The sequence below is a fragment of the Mycteria americana genome, chromosome 5, assembly GCF_035582795.1.
Source record: "Mycteria americana isolate JAX WOST 10 ecotype Jacksonville Zoo and Gardens chromosome 5, USCA_MyAme_1.0, whole genome shotgun sequence".
Classification (NCBI taxonomy): domain Eukaryota; kingdom Metazoa; phylum Chordata; class Aves; order Ciconiiformes; family Ciconiidae; genus Mycteria; species Mycteria americana.
Genome location: NC_134369.1, coordinates 34,021,526 through 34,039,452, shown reverse-complemented (window position 1 = coordinate 34,039,452; position 17,927 = coordinate 34,021,526). Strand labels below are relative to the sequence as shown.

At 45.1% G+C, this 17,927-nt stretch overlaps 1 protein-coding gene across 2 annotated transcripts in view; it reads left to right on the top strand.

Annotated features, from left to right (window-relative positions):
• Positions 1–17,494, top strand: part of RGS6 (regulator of G protein signaling 6) — a 46,861-nt gene extending 29,367 nt beyond the window's left edge. Inside the window, exons 11-14 of one of the 2 annotated variants that reach the window (XM_075501502.1) lie at positions 3,309–3,419; positions 6,666–6,791; positions 16,121–16,307; positions 17,430–17,494. In XM_075501502.1, coding sequence (XP_075357617.1) covers positions 3,309–3,419; positions 6,666–6,791; positions 16,121–16,307; positions 17,430–17,438 — 433 coding nt within the window. In that variant the 3' untranslated portion in view covers positions 17,439–17,494. Of the gene's footprint in view, positions 1–3,308; positions 3,420–6,665; positions 6,792–16,120; positions 16,332–17,429 lie in introns of those variants that run through there. The other variant, XM_075501501.1, reaches the window with a different exon arrangement.
• Positions 17,495–17,927: the final 433 nt, after the last annotated feature.

Sequence of the window (17,927 nt, the reverse complement as noted above, 5' to 3'; positions counted from 1 at the left end):
GTTGTTTCGTACTGAATGTACTTACAGTGACCTTAATATACTGAGGCAGTAATAATTTCCAGGCTGGTAATTTACAAGCAAGCAGATCTGTTTTGCTTGAATTTTTTCTAGGTAGGTATTTATTCAATAAGACGGACTCAGTAAAACTCATTCACTTGTGAACATCGAATCCTGTCCAAATAACACACTTGTTGTTCAAGTTCATAAGGAGCTACTGACATTATAAATGTAATATTGTCAATGCCAAAAAAACCCTATTAGTTTTCAGTAAAACTGGACAGAAAATTTTCCAGGTTTGAAAGGGCTTTGGGCTTTTTTTTTTTTTCTTTAAATTGGTTCCAAATTGGAGAAGAAAATGTTGCTATCAAAATCTGTACAAATTGATAACCAGGAGAAAAGTAAATAAAATGAGAGCAATCAAAAAGCTCTTTTCTCCTGTTTTGAAAGTTTCATTTTGAAATCATAAAGAATGAAAATCATGGTTGTGATATTTATATCTTGCGAAGAAGTGTTTGGCTATGTGGTAACTGTGGGGGACAGTGTTGCTGGAGGGTCCCAGGGCTTGGTGTGGAGGGTGCAGCCTGGATGTGGAGAGTCACAGAGCAGGCAGGAGGGAAGTAGAGGGGCTGATGAGTCCGGTGGCTTGGCAGGGGTGGGGATAGGTGAGGAGGAATGAATGTGGATGACCCGAGTTGAACAATTGCCTGAAATAAAAACCTGTGCAGCCTGAAAGCCCGATGTAAAACACTGAATACAAATGCCAGGAACAAATCTGCTGGGTAAGGAGGTGCCGTTATTAGCAAGTCACTTCTCAGGCTGGGCCACACTTTTGGGACTAGTTGAAATGACAGTGTGGCAGATCGGGGTGCAGGAGACGACTTCTCGGCACACTCCTTTTGACAGCCAAGCCTGACAGTGGCACCACCTGCCATTTTTTCAGTACAGCGCAAAGGCGCTTTCAGGCAGGACAAGGGAAGTAATGAGGAGCAAATAAGGCAGGGGGTGGTGGGGGGAAAAGGCTGCTGTCAAATCTGTTATAGGAATAAAATATAAATTATTTTAATAGTGATAGACCAAACACATACATTTTCCATGAACGCATGCTATTCTATGGGATAGCCCTTGTCCAGCAGAAGAGCAATGGAAAGGCTCTCAAAAGATTATCCCCAGCTCCCACGAAATAAATGCCCACTACTAAAGATTTGCTTCCCGCTCCTCCCTGTTGCCCTTCCTGGAGCAGATCTGCACCAACTGTGGGAGCAGGCATCCCTCAGCTGCTCCGGGAACCTTGGAAACGGTTTTCTTCTCCTTTCTTCCACATCCTTTCTCCCTGCTTGGGAGCTGCACACTGTCAGGCTTAGGATTTGGCAATGAGATTTGAGAACTATTGAGCACAACTATCAGTATATTCTACCTACTGTCTTCCCTGACTGCATCGTGCAGTGTTGGTGCAATCCCAGTACATGTGGCATCACAGAAATGGCTGGGGAAAACTTGAGCATCTTCCTACCAGAAGCAATCTCAGCTCCCTAGATGAAAATGTGTCACAAATCTGTGTTGTCCTCTCAGCTTCCCAAAGTTTTTGTGAAGGCTCAGCAGGGCTCCCTGACTGCAAGACAGTCGGGCTCTCAAGGCAAGCTCTGTGCCCTTCAGTGAACTCTTCGTACCACGTCTTCTACCAGAATTACCATGCATCACCTGAAAGGCCAAAAGTCCAGGTTTGCATTTTGACAGAAATGCTTTCCCTTAGGAGTCCCCCACCTGTACCCTCCTTTAGACAATGAGGTGACAATTCCGCTGGTGTCATTATACTGAATCAGCAAAATTTGCTTAGCAATTCCCCCTTGTTTCATTTAATTTAGGTTTTTTCCCATTTTATTTTTACTAGTACTTGTACTAGCACCTCTGATGCCTCCTTATTATTTTATTAGGAGCAATTCAAGTTTCACAGCAGATATCTCCTGATTGATCCTTTTTGTTGGGTTTTTTTTTAACCAACCCCCTCTCTCATTGATGTCTCAGGGATTGCTGCTGCTCTCTGAAATTGGACGCTGCTCCCTCCTCCAACCCTTGACCCACAGCAGTCATGAAATGTAATTAATGAAATGAGATGAGACAGCCCTGAGTGCCCTGAGGGGCAATGGGAACCTGCTGTGGTTACAAAAGTGTATGATTTTAATGCCTCATGATAAGAGCTAGGACAAACAAAAAGAAGTAATTACTGTAGAGCAGGTCAGGGAAACTTTCTGCCTTTTGTGACCCTTTGTTTCACAGGGTCTTTTCATTCTCCTGTCTTTCTGAGATGTGGAAGACCAGAGGTAAAGTTTAGCATGGACAATCACAGTGCGAGTAGATTAGTTGTTCAGTATGATGAGACTCAATTAACTTAGTTAATTACTTGGCAGACCTAGGCAAAAAAATTAAAAAGTGCCTTAGAGTATTTCCAATATAGACTAGGACAAATTTCTTTTGATTTATTTCATATATGCTGTCTTTCTTTTGCAAAAATATGCCCCTAGCCCCAACCCCAGTGGAATTCCTGAATCACTTATGCAAGCAGACACAGTCCTTTTCCCAGGAAGCTCTTTGAATCTCATCCTAGTGAGGATTAGAGGCTGTATGTCTTATCTGACTCGTCATGAAGCAAGCCAGTAGAAATGCCAGGTGTTTTTCCAACATGCATAAAATTTACTACATTCTAAGTTAATTATTATAAACTACTGTTGAAGTATCTTACAATAGTGCCATTAGACGAAAGGGTATACCAACATAACAAAAAAATGATCTATAGCCTGAAGCTTTGATGCTCAGGACTGTGATCCTCCAAAGATTTAAGTATATTCTTAGCTATAGCACATGACCTCATTTAGACTAGTTACTCATAATGCATAAAGTTAAATGGGTGCAAAAGTCTGCAAAAACCAAAAGGGCAAGAGGAATAACAACGTGCAACAAATGAACAGGAGGACACGTGCATCATAGTCATCCCATGGCTCTCTGGGGGAAGTCCTACCATAGCAATCCAGCTGTTGCCTCGTCGGGCTTTTTGTGGGTATCTCGACAGAGATGAGCTTGAGGAAAATACTGCAGTGAGCTGGTGGGTGTTTGCAGAGAAATCGTTGCGTGCACCGTCCCTGGGAAAAGAGACTCCTGTGGTCGCTGGGAAACTGACTGGTTCCTACAAAAATAAAAAGCATACAAAAAAAAGAAAAGCTGTACCTCTCTGACATGCGACTGAACAGTCAGGCCTTGATTCTTTTTTTTTTTTTTTTTTTTCTTCTTTTGTGTTCTTTTTTTATATCTGTCAGTTTAATAGCCTACACAGAGCAGTATGTGGAATATGACCCCTTTATAACTCCTGCTGAGCCTTCCAATCCCTGGATAAGTGATGATGCAGCATTGTGGGACATTGAAATGAGGTAAGAATTGGTAGTTTAAGTAATGTTAGAGTTGTCTTGCCATTTTGTTTGTATGCTCTTCCCACTGCCCTGTTTGGATAGGAAGTTGGATGTCTGTAACTTTACAAGATACAAGTACATAGCTAAAGTTTAAACAGGAGCTTACGCTTTATCACTTCTTCTGTGAATTATTCGGCCCTTCCACTTCCATATGACCTGATGTGTGGTACTCTGTAGGTCAGGTAATGGATGTTCTCATGCCTGTCAAGGACATGCACAGACTCAGGTCTAAGAGTCCACAGATACAGGATACTGCTAAGAGATACTTGTTCCAGCACATCTCCTTTGACCCTTGGACGGCCTGCTGTCTGGTTCTCCCACAGCTGCAGTGCTCCAGCCCTGCTGCTGTCCTGGGATTCCATGAAAGATGCCACTGGCAGAATAGGATGGGTTGTAGGGCAGTGGCCATTCCTGCTGTGCGGAGGCGGATTTGTCACAGGAGCCAGAGGAGTGTAGCTCCCAGGTAATGTGTGAGACTTGGCAGGTCAGGATTCTAATAGATTGACGAAGTGAGTTTGGGCCTCACCTGTTAGTGAACAAGCTGGCTTGTCTCTGTTATGGTGTCTAATAGATAAAAAGAAGGAGGAATGACTGTAGGACCTCCAATGCCTTGCACCTCAGAGAGTTTCTCCAAAAAAACAAGCACGGCACTGCAATTTAGATCATCTTTTGCCCATGTGATGCTGGTGCAAGGGAAGTCTGGCCAGTGCCTACATCTCTTGCCATCACAGGCTATCCACAGCCCTTGTAGTGGATCTAGAATTGTCCTGCCTGCCTCTGTGCCTAGCAGCTATCGCAGTAGGTTTGAATGGAATCACCATGCCACGTATCACCTTCACTACTCACTCACGTCTTGTGGCCAACTACTGCGAGTGCTCAGCAGCTTCTCCTAGTGTTTGGCTGCTGCTGTTCTGCACCAAATCTGAACTGGGAGTTGTCTTTGACAAATCTTTGAAAAGAGAATGCAAACCTAATCCTGTCTGTTCTTGAATAATAAAGTAAGGTTTAAGATGCTACCAGCCTAAGAAAGCCAATTCATAGTGAATCAGTGTTCCAGGAAAAGGGCAAGTTATTTCCCTGTTTAAAAACCATGTCGTCTAGGATGTGAAAGATATTTTCACCTGCTTCTCTGGTAGTCACAGAAATCCATTAGTTCCCTAATCTCTGCCCCTCTTCGCGTAATTTTAGTATTTTGGATTTTCTTTTTAGTCAGTTTCTCTCATTTTCTCCATCCTCCCTAGTAGGGCTAGAACCAGATACAGCCCCTGCAAAATACTTCTCTGGAGGAGCCCCCACCCACGAGGTAGTCCAGGCATCCATTATTTCTGCATCTGTTGAGGTAGCTGCAAATCCCAAAAAAGATGGCTCTGTCCCTGAAGAATACAATTAACCTGATGTCACAGCCTTTACAGGAATTTAAAATAAATGCGTGACTTCTGCTATGATTTCAGAGTTAAGGAAGGTGATTCTCCTGCTGATGAAGAAGAGAAAGTTGTATTGTTGGGAGATGGAAGAACAAACAGCTCTGTATTTCCATTTTATTCTCTATTGTAAGAGAACTCACTGCATCTGCATCTAGTTGCAACTTGCATGAATAATTAAATGATCCCCAAGAGCTGCGGTAGCCCTTGTGTTGCCTGCAAAGCTGTTTCCTCAGTTAGCAGAGCAGAGCCCTTGCTCAGGAAAACAAAGAGCCTCTTACTTCTAATGGTAAGGCCAGCTGCCAAGTATGGACAGCCCTGCGCCACTACAGTTCATCCTTCATGGCACTCAGGACTCAGGAAATGCCACGGAAAGCCTTCAATTTTAGACAGCACTTTGGCCTTTTCGTTCGTGCTAGAACATTGTGCAGCAGCAAGAAGAGCAGCTACAGATCTCTGGATTCAGCAGGAAATTCCCTGAGCTTAGCTCGTGCATAGCTCTGCACGAACGTGGCTTTCATGTCCCCGTGTCCAGGCTGGCTCACGTAACCGGTAGGCTGGCATCTGTGCTCTTGTCCACAGCGCTGCTGGCTCCTGGGTGAGTGCAGGAGGAGCCATCCCGAGTGCTCTGCACTTCGAGTGAGGACATGCCTATCAATTTTGCTTAGTCTTTACACCAAGAGGAAATCAAAGCGGGCATTTTATTTACCCCTTTGGCTTATTTGTCTTCAGCACAGATCGCCACTGTCCCCTAAGGCTCCAGGATTAGGAATCGCTGTGGACATGACGAGACATGTAGTTTAATAGATATGTACTGTTAACAATGGCTCTACTGTCACAAATGTGAGCAGCTGAGCTGTATTTTAATGGTTGTCTCATGGTGTGACGCCATCACACCAGAAGCTTTCAAACACTTTGTGAGCCCAGATTACGCTCTGATGCAGACTGTCTCGTAGGATCCTCGTTATGATTCCTAGGCACTGCCTCTCTCCGTAGGCATCTCTGCAACATGTCTGGCAATTCAAACAACAGCTTATGTAAGTGGGGTTGTATTAAGAAATAATTTAGGAGTAAGGTTGTTAGTGATTTTGGGTGCCTCTGCATCTCAGTGTCCCAGCTGAGACACAAAATAAGAGTCTGATTATCATGGAGGGTAGGAGGGAGACCCTTTAGTCTTCCAAGACTTAGGCATCCAAAAATCAGAGGCACTGAAAAATAAAAGCCCATAAACCAGTAATCATTTTTAGAAATCTTGTTTGCACTGCTTCTTAGTGAAACTCCTTTTTTAATGCAAATGTGGAACTGAAAATCTGAAGCCAGTTCCAGGTGACCAGCCAGCACTGTGTGGGACACAAGGAGGTGCTCTAGAGCTCACCAGCAGCCCAGGGAACACAGCTGGCAAATTTCTGCCTTGACATGTAAGAAATCCCAAGATAAATTTGAGGACATACATAAGAAGTGCATGATGAATAGTCATTCAAGTATGGTATGCTGTTCTTTACATGAAACCTACCAGAAATTACTCTGAAAATCATATCATTCACTGTCGCTCTCATTTTGCCATGTACATAGCACCCAGATAGTACAGTTGCTTTAATGATGACCCTGGTCTTTATAGCTTCTCTTTGTATGTTATTTGCTAACTTGTATTTCTGCTAAATCTTGAGAAAAAAACCACCATCTCCTCATCTGATAATCTTCCTCCCTTTGCTGCTTAGCAGCAGCTGCTTGGACAGCAGGCAGAAATGTACATTCCATCTGTTTTTTCCCTTCTCTCTCCAAACAGCAAAGAACCTAGTCAGCAGCGTGTGAAAAGATGGGGTTTCTCCATGGATGAGGTGCTGAAGGACCCAGTAGGACGAGACCAGTTCCTTCGTTTCCTGGAATCAGAATTCAGCTCAGAAAACCTCAGGTGAAACCTTTTTTGACTTGAACTAAATGAATGGGACCAATCCTGCTCTCTTGCATAGGTACAATGCAATGCTTGGTCTGTCTTGAACTGCTGAAAATACCCGTTTGAATAAAGTTGAGAATGGCAGGATTTGGCCCATAGCACTGCTACGGATGCCTATACTAGAACTATGTAAGTAATCTCAGGAACAGTGTTTAGCAGAGCTAGTGTTGTCAAGTATCATATGCAAAGGCTTGCAAAGTTGTAATAATGTGATGAGACATGGCATATCGCTATTAAGCCCCCTAAAAATATATAGGATTTACATGTATATTTGTGTCAGGGGTCATCTGAGGGAAACATAGTATGGAGATCACGTGGCTAAAAACTGTTGCAGTCTCCAAATCAGGTTTGCAACAGCTACTTTTAATTCTGGCACCTCCTAACTATTTGAGAGCTTGACTCTCACCTTTAATAGCACTCTCTCTGTGTGGGGATTCTGAGTACCTGACTTCTCATGTTGTGAAGAAGACAAAACTTCTATTATGAAACATTATGTAGACACCTACGTGATCCTACATCAGGCTGAGAGTCTATAAATCTGTTGTGCACAATTCTGCTACTTCAATTACAGCAGGAATAGACAGCAATAATAAGTTGCCATTTTTTTGGTGAACCAACACTAGATGAAGAAAAAACCTTTCCTAGAAGATGCAGCCCCTTGCCCGTAATACTGTTCTAAACCCTGTCTCTGGCCCTAGCGCATTGCTCCAAGATACAGTCCCATTGCAGAATTGATGAAAAGACATTGGCAGTGCCAACAGCATGCTGCTTTGAAGGATTGCTACCCCAGAATGAGTATGCCTATCTCTTCAGCCCTTCCAGCTGCAAAACTAAGTGCTAAACTCAGCACCTTAGGATTCATTAGTCACCCCTATGTACCCCAGAACTAATGTATTAAGCCATTTTCCCTTATTGATAACAGGTATCTTTTCACACTGACAGAAAAAGAGAGGTCTAGCTAGATATCCCCCATAGACCCTAGGCTAAACCCACAGCCCGACCTACATAGCAAGGATCCAAGTCCCCTGCTTGTTCTAGCATTAATCAGGATATAGCCACAGGTTTTATCATCCTTGTCTTGAATCTTAACTCTAATTCCAACCCTAACCCTGAAGTTCATTCTAGGGAAAGCAGCTGTCCTGCTGTGGAGAGGGTGAGGTCCATGGAAGAGCTAGTGTAGAGTTGTATCCTGCAGATATGGCTAAACCACAACAGGTCCCATAACAACAGAAGCAAATGTACTACAGTGAGCTCTGAGAAACTGGGGTTCCCAGGGTTATGCTTGAAACAGGGCTGGGGCAAACATTGGGATTAGTGTTCAGGATTGCACGCATTTAAATGATAGCTTCATTGCTTGGTGCTGCAAAGTCCAAAGAAAATGGGAGAGGGCATGTGCCAGCCGGAGAGGCAGCCTGACCAGGTAGAGGTTGATACTCAGTAGCTGAGGCTATGGTTCAGACTCTTGCCTGCATGTGACAAATAGCCAAATTTACTGCCACATTCATCCATTTGTGCAGAAGCAGGAAGACGGTGGTTAGCAGCAGGGCGGATGACTTGTGGTTGGCAGCAGGGCAGGCTGCAGCCACCAGCCTGTGCTGAAGGCAAGGGTTTGAGCTGGTGTCAGGGTGCTGGTGTGCGCTCTTGTATTCTTGTGTGTGGGATCCTTAACCTTGCTCCTTAACTGAGGTACAGCAGGTCAGAGGCACTTCACCGATACCTGCAACGGTCCTCACCTGCTCCTTTCCCTGATTAGTCCTGGAGACACAGAAGGATCCATCAGGAACGTAATTTGACTGCCCTAGATATAGCGGTATCCAGTAAAAACTGCTTTTTTACGCAATCTGAATTACACTGCGGAGGCTACGTTGTGGTGCTGTGGTGCCATCTCGGCACATGGATGGGTGTGGGGACGAGTTCACGAGCTTTCTTTGGGGGCAGTCCTGTTCCAGTAGGTCCAGGAATCGTTGGCAGAGATGGCCAGAGAGTTCGCAGTTTCACTGGCAGATCCATGCCTGCTCCAGGGATGACGAAATCTGCTATCCACTGAGCATGCAGTCAGTCGGGTTTTGTGCCTTTGCTGGTAGTGAGCAGGTTTGATGTTGTTCTCAGTTTACACCAGCTAAGAAATTGATTGCACAGCCTTTAAGTCTGTGTTTCATTCATTTTTTTATTTGGAAAATCAAATACATTAGTAAAGCATGTGAACAATCGTCACTTCAGTGCAGTCTGCTATCCTGTGAGATCTGAAAGGGAAATACCCCAGAAGGTGGCTTTAAATGACATTGGAACTGACCATTGTATTTATCATATTTTCCTGTCCGAGGAGAAATACAGAAAGCATGCCAGCAGCAAACCAGTGAAAAATCAATGCACTTTTATGTTTGTTATTTTTAAAAACCTGAAAGTTACTTGTAAGATGAACAAGGGAGTGTTACTAAATTACATAAATGAGCTTGATATTTTATTGCTGAACAGGTTCTGAGCTTGTATATGGTTACTGCACTTATGTACAGTGGTGCTTATTTGCAATTAAATTGTAGTGATGAAGTGCAAAATTAATATACTATATTGAAATACTCCTCAAATGGGTTTTCTGAAATATATCTGGGGTTGCCCTAATAAAATCCAGCAGGTTTTATGACTAGAGGGTGTCCCCCACGTTCATCCCACTCAAAGAAATGGAGGAAGTTTCATTATGAGAAGGCAAGCATGTACCTTCCTCAGTCAATCAGAGCTGCTCCTCCTGCTGATGTGCGTTCTCTCTGGTTTTGAGATGGCTTGTCTCAAAGGGAGGCTGCAAATCAGTGGGCTGGGATAGAGAGGTTAAACCCCGCATCCTTTTTGGAAGACACTGGTATCATTATTAATTAATATGGGAATATCGCTGTCATTCTTACGGTATCATTATCATGTTATTGGCTTATGTGGTATCATTATTATCTAATATTGGATCAGTATTAGCAAGCCTGCTTAAAGCTTTAAATAACAACAGGACATAAAGGCAGAAATATTAATGAAGAAAACTGGAATAGGATGGATTGTTAGCAGCGGTGCTAGAGAGCAGGTGGCTCTCTAGGGTTCAGGTGTGGCAGAGAAAGCTCCTGAATTCTCATTAGGAGCATGTGGCAGAAAGGAAAGCAAGTGCTGGATGCTTAAACATGCAAGCAAAATTTAAGTTACACCCAACAGCAAGGTTGGGATCTGTCTCACCTAAGTTGGCAGCTTGGAAGCACGTGCTTTCTTCTGTATCACCCAGGCTCCCTTTAGAGTGAGAGAAGAGAGGCTGAAGAGGAGTCAATGAATCACCTGGGAAGGATTTCTTTCAGCTTTAAGTGGAAACAAAACTAAAAGCACCTAAATTACACTGTAAAGCACCCGCCTCTCTCTACCATCTATAAGCCTGGAGAGACTGATTCAAATGACAGTGTCTGCATGGTAGACATCTACAGTTAAGTGAGATGCATCCCACCCAAACGCTGGGAAGCTGTAAGGAACTTTCTGAGGGCACAGCATCTAGCACTCTGCTAGAAAAATTACATTTGTGTGTATCTTTTAAGGACTTTCTTCCCAGTAACTATCCAGAGATGTGGGGACTGTTGCAGCAGGGATGTATTCTCTCTTGGGAATGTCAGTATGATCTTCATTAACACTGGCAGGAGTCCCGTAGGCCCCTGTGTTGTCCTCAAGGCAGATCTGAGAAAGTGAATGCTGGAAGACCTAGAAATTCCTGGTAGTGCTAGAAAAGAGATTTCATGAAGTGTGCAGTTGAGAATGCCTTGAAATGAATGTAATTCAGTGGTATAGCAAGGGGACCAACTTCTGCTCTTATACCCAGCGGTGTAAGTCCCAAATCACGGGGTTGACTGTGGTGGGGTATTTCCATATCTTCCTAGCTGAGAAAAATTGGTCCCGGTGGGGGTCTCGAGTGAGGCACTGCCGGAGATAGCAGCAGACTAGACTCGGTGACCTCCTGGGTCTCCTTCCAGCTGTGTTTTTGTGTTCTAATAAACTTGCAGGATCATGTCCACCAGTCTCCTGGGCTCGGCTGAGCCCTGTAACTTATTTATTTACTGGCTGTCCATTATTTATGTGAGAGCAGGAAAGCCAGTCAGTTGGGTATTTTTCTCTCTGTTTTTATTTTAACTCTTTTTCTTGCTCTCTTTTCTTTCTCCTCTCTGTTGCTATCTTTCATCTACAATTTGTTTTGACTCTGTTGATTTTTGAAGTACCCAAAATATAGCAGACAAAATGCCAAGCTTCAATTAAAAGGAAAAAAAAAAAAGGCCAACAGAAAGTTGTTACACATTTTTTATGACCTGGAAATCTCCCGAGACATCTCAAGATTGCTGAGATGTTCATCTAACTGGTGGATTGGGTTTTTTGGTTTTTTTTGTTTTTGTTTTGGTTTTTTTCCCAACTTCAAAGAGTGTCAGCTGGAAAGAGAAACAACTAAGTGGGAATATGGGACATGGGAATTCTACCCGAAGGGAAAGGAGACTGCACACCTGTTTATAGACCTAAATAGAGAACACATGATGCTTTATAAGAATGCACTGTGAAGCTTGCAATGCATGAATGCAGGCATTTTGTGCATTATTGTGAACGTATGTTGAAAATCGAGTTATCTGGAAAAGAATTTTACCTGCAGAAAGTGTTTATATCTTATATGACCTGAAACTGGCCAATTTTTTTTTTCAGCCCTTATATGGCTGAAACTGGCCAATATTTTTTTTTTATAAGGTTTTTGGTGGTGGTTGTTGTTGTTGGTTGGTTGGGTTTTTGTTTTTGGGGTTTTTTGTGTGGGGTTTTTTTTTTGTTTTTTTTTTTTTTTTTTTTAGTTTTCATCAGGAAAGGAAAAGTTCGGGCGTTGAGGAGGAGATCTATTAAGTAAAACTCACCCAGGCCCCTGGTGTTCTAAATAAAAAGCATTTACACAGGAACTTTCTCCCCACTCCCGCAGCCACCGAAACGGCAGGCACGCTATCGACCGTCTAGCGCTTGGTCCTTGGCGTCCCGTGCGAGGGGCAGCCCCGGCGCTCACCCTGGGACGGCCCGGGGCGGCAGGGCCCGGCCCCGCCTGGCCCGTCGCCGCCTGGCCCGGCCCGGCCCGTCGCCGCCTGGCCCGTCCCGTCCCGTCCCGTCCCCGCCTGGCCAGCAGGCGGCACGGCAGCTCCGCGCCTGAGCTGGCTCCGGGCGCCGGGCGGGCCCAGCGCTGCCGGAGGGGAGCTCCTCAGGGCTGCCTCGGCCTGGCCGAGGGCCTGCCCGCGCTCCTGGAGGAGACTGGAGATCTCTCCGTGCCGGCTGTCATTCCTGAGCAAACTGGCATCTTGTTTGCTCGCTGGTGAACGACCGGGTGCTGCCTGACTACGGAGAAGAGGTTTCCTGCCCCGGAAAACTAGAAGGCGGCAGAAAGAGGGACTTAGAGCTTGGACGTGGGGTGCGCGGCTTGGGAGAGGAGCGGGGAGGAAGGACAGCGAGGGGGAGGCCAGCTGGGCCCTGGGAGGTTTGCCCTCCTTCACACCGGCGCCGCGGGTGCCCTGGAAATGCTGCGTTAGTGAAGGACTGTGCCCTTAGCACGCAGCCTCGCTGCAGGCGTCTGTCCCCAACGTGCCCCGCGCAGGACAGATTTCTGCTGGTCTCGGCCACGCCAAGCTCGCCGTACCAAGGATCTGGCCGTTAAGCAACACAAAGATGTAAATATTTCCCCTGCCTGAACTGCATGTTGATTTATACCTGTTACTTTCATTCGTTTCCCCTCCCAGCTGTGATGTTAGAACAGTATTTCTTCTCTTGGTGAAAGGAAGTGAGAATAAGATTGTGAATGGTGAGAGATGTGAGACGGGAGGGGCACCAAATACTTGCACGGAGCTGCTGAGGCAGGGAGAGGAGCGTGCTCGTATTCTGAACTCAGTCACTCGGTGATTTCACTGTCAAGCCAGGTGTATCACATCCTCCCCCAAGATGGGGATACAACACTGTCCTTCTGTTGACAGTCGTTCCTCAGTCTCTGTAGTCATCCGTGTTTTGCCTCTTGATCAGGTTTTAAAATTAATTTTTGTTTTACAACGTACCTCAGAAGCAACCCCGTCCTTCCCTAGCAATCTTTTCACCGAGGGGCACCTGCAAACAGCAGCCCGCAGTGCCCGAGCACCTCCGCAGTGCCCTGCGGGGAGGCAGAGCGGGCATGCTGAGGCCCAGGAGCTCTCCGTGCCTGGAGGGGGCTGCATAGGATAAGGCACCATTACAGGCTATCTCCTGCAAGTGACAGCAGCTTAATTACAAGCTGGATGAGGCCAGAATGGTTTATGCCTCTGACAACAGCTTAGGACACCATATTATCAGCCTTCTCCAGATCGTACATGCTGTTTTATAAAGGGCAAAGAACCTGTGATCAATGCTGCTGTTCCCTCTCTGCAGACAGTCCCCGTGCCAGTCCTGCTCTGCTTATAGGGCACCTGCGGAGAGGACACACGAGGACATCTCCCTCCTCCCCTGACCTGTGCAAGAGGTGTCCACTGGAGATCTGCCTCCCAGAGAAAGGGAGGAGGCAATGTGGGATCTTCTCCTGACTCCTTGTGAACTTGGGGCTGGGCCCGTGCTTCAGAAATTGCGGGACTGACTCAGGGAGTGCGTTTGCACTTTATAACTGAGCACAAATTCCAGCACAGCCATCACGTGTCTGCTCCTTTCCTGGGCAGAAATACCTGCTTCTCTCTTGTAAATGCTGTATAAATCCCATAGGAAGCCCTGCTTATGCATTGGCTTCAGGATGATTCCTCGTGGCAGAGAATTTGCCTTGGAGTTGAGGCTGCAGGGCTGGGTACTCCTCTTTGATGTCCCTCGATTTTTAGATACCAGCTGTAGTGAATAGCTTTGAAATTTTTACCAAGACAAAACTCCCCTTTGCCTTGAAGAGGACATCCAGCCTTGGGCATGAATTCACAATCGCTTGCAGTAAAAAGAGCTTGTTCTTGTTAGTGTCAGGTTGGTCTGGTTGGTTGGTTTTCAGATTGAGCCAAATGGTTATTAAAATGGATGGTGCTCCTGTTCTGGCAAGCTGTCACTTCACAGAGCGCCCAGTTCTCTCACAAGCGTGCTTTCCCAGCCCGCCTCCCCGGCTCCAGGGGCAGAAGATAAGCCAGCAGAAAACATTCTCTCTAGCCAAGTGTTTGTCTGAAGTGTCCTAGCTACTCTGGAATGATTAGCATCTCTTCTCTCTATGTCTTTTCTGCATTCACATGTTCCCATCGCATCTGAAATTGAATGATAAAATATTTTCCAAGTAAAGGAAGCCACATATGGCATCAGATTGTTGCACTGTGAGTGCCACCCTTTACGCTCTGTGTGCATGTGATAAGTGGGGGTGTCGCTTATGGTTCAAACAACAAGGCAGGACATCAGGCGTACTTAACATCTCAAAGATGGAAAAGGACCAACTGTGCACACCCCTCCACCAACCCCAAATATTCTATTTCAGTTTATAAAACCAAATGTCACTGTGTGAGCACCACCAGTATGGGACTCCACAGGTACTGATGTAGTGTCTGAGCATACCCTAGTCCATTTTACTGACAGCCTGCCAGGCAGCAGGGAAAACTTTATGCAGGAATGTGACCAAGTGGCTTGGGCAAGTCAAGGCTGTGGCATTAGGCCCCCTCCTGGCAGGGGAGGTGCGGGGAACAGGCAAGGAGGATTTAGCCTGGCCTTGCGTGCAGTGCAGATGTCTCTTTTTCCCACATTGACCATTTCCCTCTATTGCAGGTAGGGGACCAGGCTAAATGGGTTAGCGGCCTCATTTGATTACAATAACCCCAGTGTTTCTAGGGTGGTTAGGTACGGCCTGCAACTGATGAGGAAGCGAGGGTCAGAAACAGCACAGGAGTCACCAGGCTGCCAGCTCCTCCGCCCACCCTCGCTGCCAACAGGATTTTGGTTTGGGAGAGGCTGTATCTTCCTGCTTCCACCATGGGGGAACATTTGCCTTAGTGACAGCACACTCGCACCATTGAATCATTTGGGGTGGGAAATCAGGCTTTCAGTCAAAGTTCAACTGGTTTATTTAGTAGTCTCCCATAATGGTGAGGGGGGACACGGGATTTTCTAAGTTGTGCAGCTCTTCCAGATGCCCTGAACAAGCAGTGACCCAGACAAACCTTGTCCCCACTGCACAGTCGGCCAAGCAGAGGCAAGTGTGCAAGAGCGGTGCGGGGCAGGGACGGCCAAGGCGAACCCTGCCCTCTTTGTCATCCCTGGGCAATGGGCTCCTTTGCCATGGAGTAGGAAAGAGCTGGCTATTGCAGGTGGCTGCAAAGGTCCCTTCTGTACCTCTTTGCCCTGTAGCTCTCAGTGCTCCCTACAGAGCACTATTGTACTGTTCAGCTGGGTTGCAGGACCTGGGTACCCAGGGCAGAGGCCTCAGGGGATATCTTCTTGCTAGAAGGTAGAGTTGACCAAAACAAAAGGCTCCTGAGGGCCATGCATCTTCTGAGTTAATCACCTGAAAGAACATATTTCTGTCAACAATAAATAAAACCAGCACCACCAACAAAATACCTTTTTCTTTCGTAGGGTAAAAGATAATGCGTGTCACTCTTGCTAAAATATTCCGTGGTCTTTGGTTTCACAGATCGAGATGTGGATTATGCCCTTAGCCATCAAAGAGATTATCTTCTCAATGTTTATGAACTTATTTTAGTTTGTAAGTGTGGTCCAGTCAAGAAAATATCCCTGAAAAACTGGAGTATGGCCATGACAAGATTCATCTCTTCCCATGGCATCCACCTGAATGCTGGTCGGTTTGCAAGTCAAAAAAGGAAAGATTTCTTTAAATGCCATTGCTACAGCTTCACCCTGGAAACGATATGAATATTAAGTTTGTTCTGCATTTTGCATCCCCTCTGGATGACCGATCCTGCAGGCAGGAGTGACCAGCGGATTGCAGCAGGACTGTGGGAGGCAGAGCCTGCCCCCCACCTCCAGCTGCACAGCTCTGGAGGTTTCCTGTTTGCATACCTAATGTCACGCTTCTGCAGGGGCGGTTTGAATAAGAACGTATCACTTCTTAAAGTCGCTTTTCTGATCTTAGCCACAGTGTAAGGGTTTGGTGTAAAGTATATCACACCTTCCCCTGAAATCATGCTAAATGGAGAGTCTTCTCTGAATTCAGCTAGCTGTGGGGTTAGGCTCTAAGTCTGTGTTTTGGCACTCTGCCCAGGCTTATCCACGAAGTCTTATCTAGATTTCTCTCTTTTTCTCTTTTCTCCCCTTTTAATTTTTGCCTAGTACAGGTTTTGGTTGGCTGTCCAAGATCTCAAGAAACAACCTCTGCAGGACGTAACCACCAGAGTGGAAGAAATCTGGCAAGAGTTTCTAGCTCCTGGGGCCCAAAGTGCTATCAACCTGGATTCCCACAGCTATGAGAAAACAAGCCAAAATGTCAAAGACCCAGGGAGATACACATATGAAGATGCACAGGTTTGGTTTTGATTTTATGGAATTACTGCTAATAAAACTCTCAGTTTTACTGTGATATTCCACTATCCCATTGTCACTGCTTACTTGTAAGAAAAAGGAGATGCACAGTTTGAAGTGACTTTGAGGATGTCTATTCAAGCTGGGTAAATGATATTTTCTTTGAATCTATCAGTTACAACAGGCTAATGCTCCTCTGGGAACAAATGTTCCAAAATTTACAAGTCTGCAAGGCGCAGCGAGCTGGAGCCATGTCTCAGAGAAAGCAAAGATGAAAGAGTGCTATAAAGTTCAGTTTGGCTCTCTGTGCTCCCTGTCACCAAAGTCTGGCGTATTTACAGAATGGCTGATATCATATCAAAATCCTGGTTAATACACTTTTTTTATCATTTATTTATTTATAGCTAATTATATCCCCCACTGCCAAACCCCAAATGCAGCAGCTCCCTCCAACACAGCTAGAAACTTGTCCACCAGACAATACCTTAGAATAATGATAGGACAGCAGGCAATGCAGTGAGCTTAATCCTTCCCTCCTAAGGGCCCCAGATTTATCAGGGAAATTTTACAGATAAACCGTACACAGAAAATGCCTTTAGGAAAACAGATAATTTGAGAAAAACTGCTACAAGCAAGGATAAAGCTGCGTAACCTTCTGAGAAAGTGAAAATATCATTTTATAAAGGCTATAAAAGAAAAAGGAAGAAGGGACCGTTTGGCAAATATTACCAGGGACACAATTAAAAGATGTCCTCCTTATAATCATTTTTATCAAAAGCATGTAATAAAACTAACAGCAAATGAAAAGAACTCTTGTTCATATATTTTCTTTAAATTGACGTTCAAAGGCAGTTCTTCAAAATACTCCACTAACAAAATATTTCTGTCTCGGGGGAGATGTTGTGGACCACTTATACAAGGTTAGGCAACGAATTTTTCAAACCAGCATCAAATACTGTATTTTCTTGAATGCAGTCTTGCTCCTTGGGGCCAGCATAGAAGGAATGTATGCAAAGTTTCAAGGCAATCCCCTGTGAATATCAGGCAACTTAAATGTTCTTTTTAAAGCTGAGAAACACAGGAGTATGAAGACATTCTGGCTAAGATGTATTTTTTGCTTTGCAGTTACAGTGAACAAGAACTTCTGCAAATTTGCATCACCTGAAAAAAACGATGATGGCAAAATGCAGGCTAAAGAAGATAGGTGAATAATGGGGGAATTGATTAAATTGATAAGTAGAAGTACTGAGAATAAGATGGATGTTTAGACAATGAGTATTTAATCAGAAGAAGACACAGAGGATTTAGGCTTGAACTGATCAGTTCACAATGTAATTGCCATTCAAAGGGGAGTTGATGAAATCAAGCTGGAGCTCTTGCAGTTAGACTGCAATTTTAGCTCCTTGGGTTAATTTTATTTCAGAGGATTTTTATGCTGATGGATGTCCTCAATTCATCTGTTTTGGTTCACAGACACAGAAGTATGAGGCGAAGGTAGACCTTCAGGCCCAGCTATTGTCCTCTTGGAGACTGAATCTGTGCCAAGAGAGGACAGAGCAATGTGGAAGGTGAACGCAGTTACCTTCTTGTGCAGTGGACTTCTGGTAGCTCTCTAAAGACCAA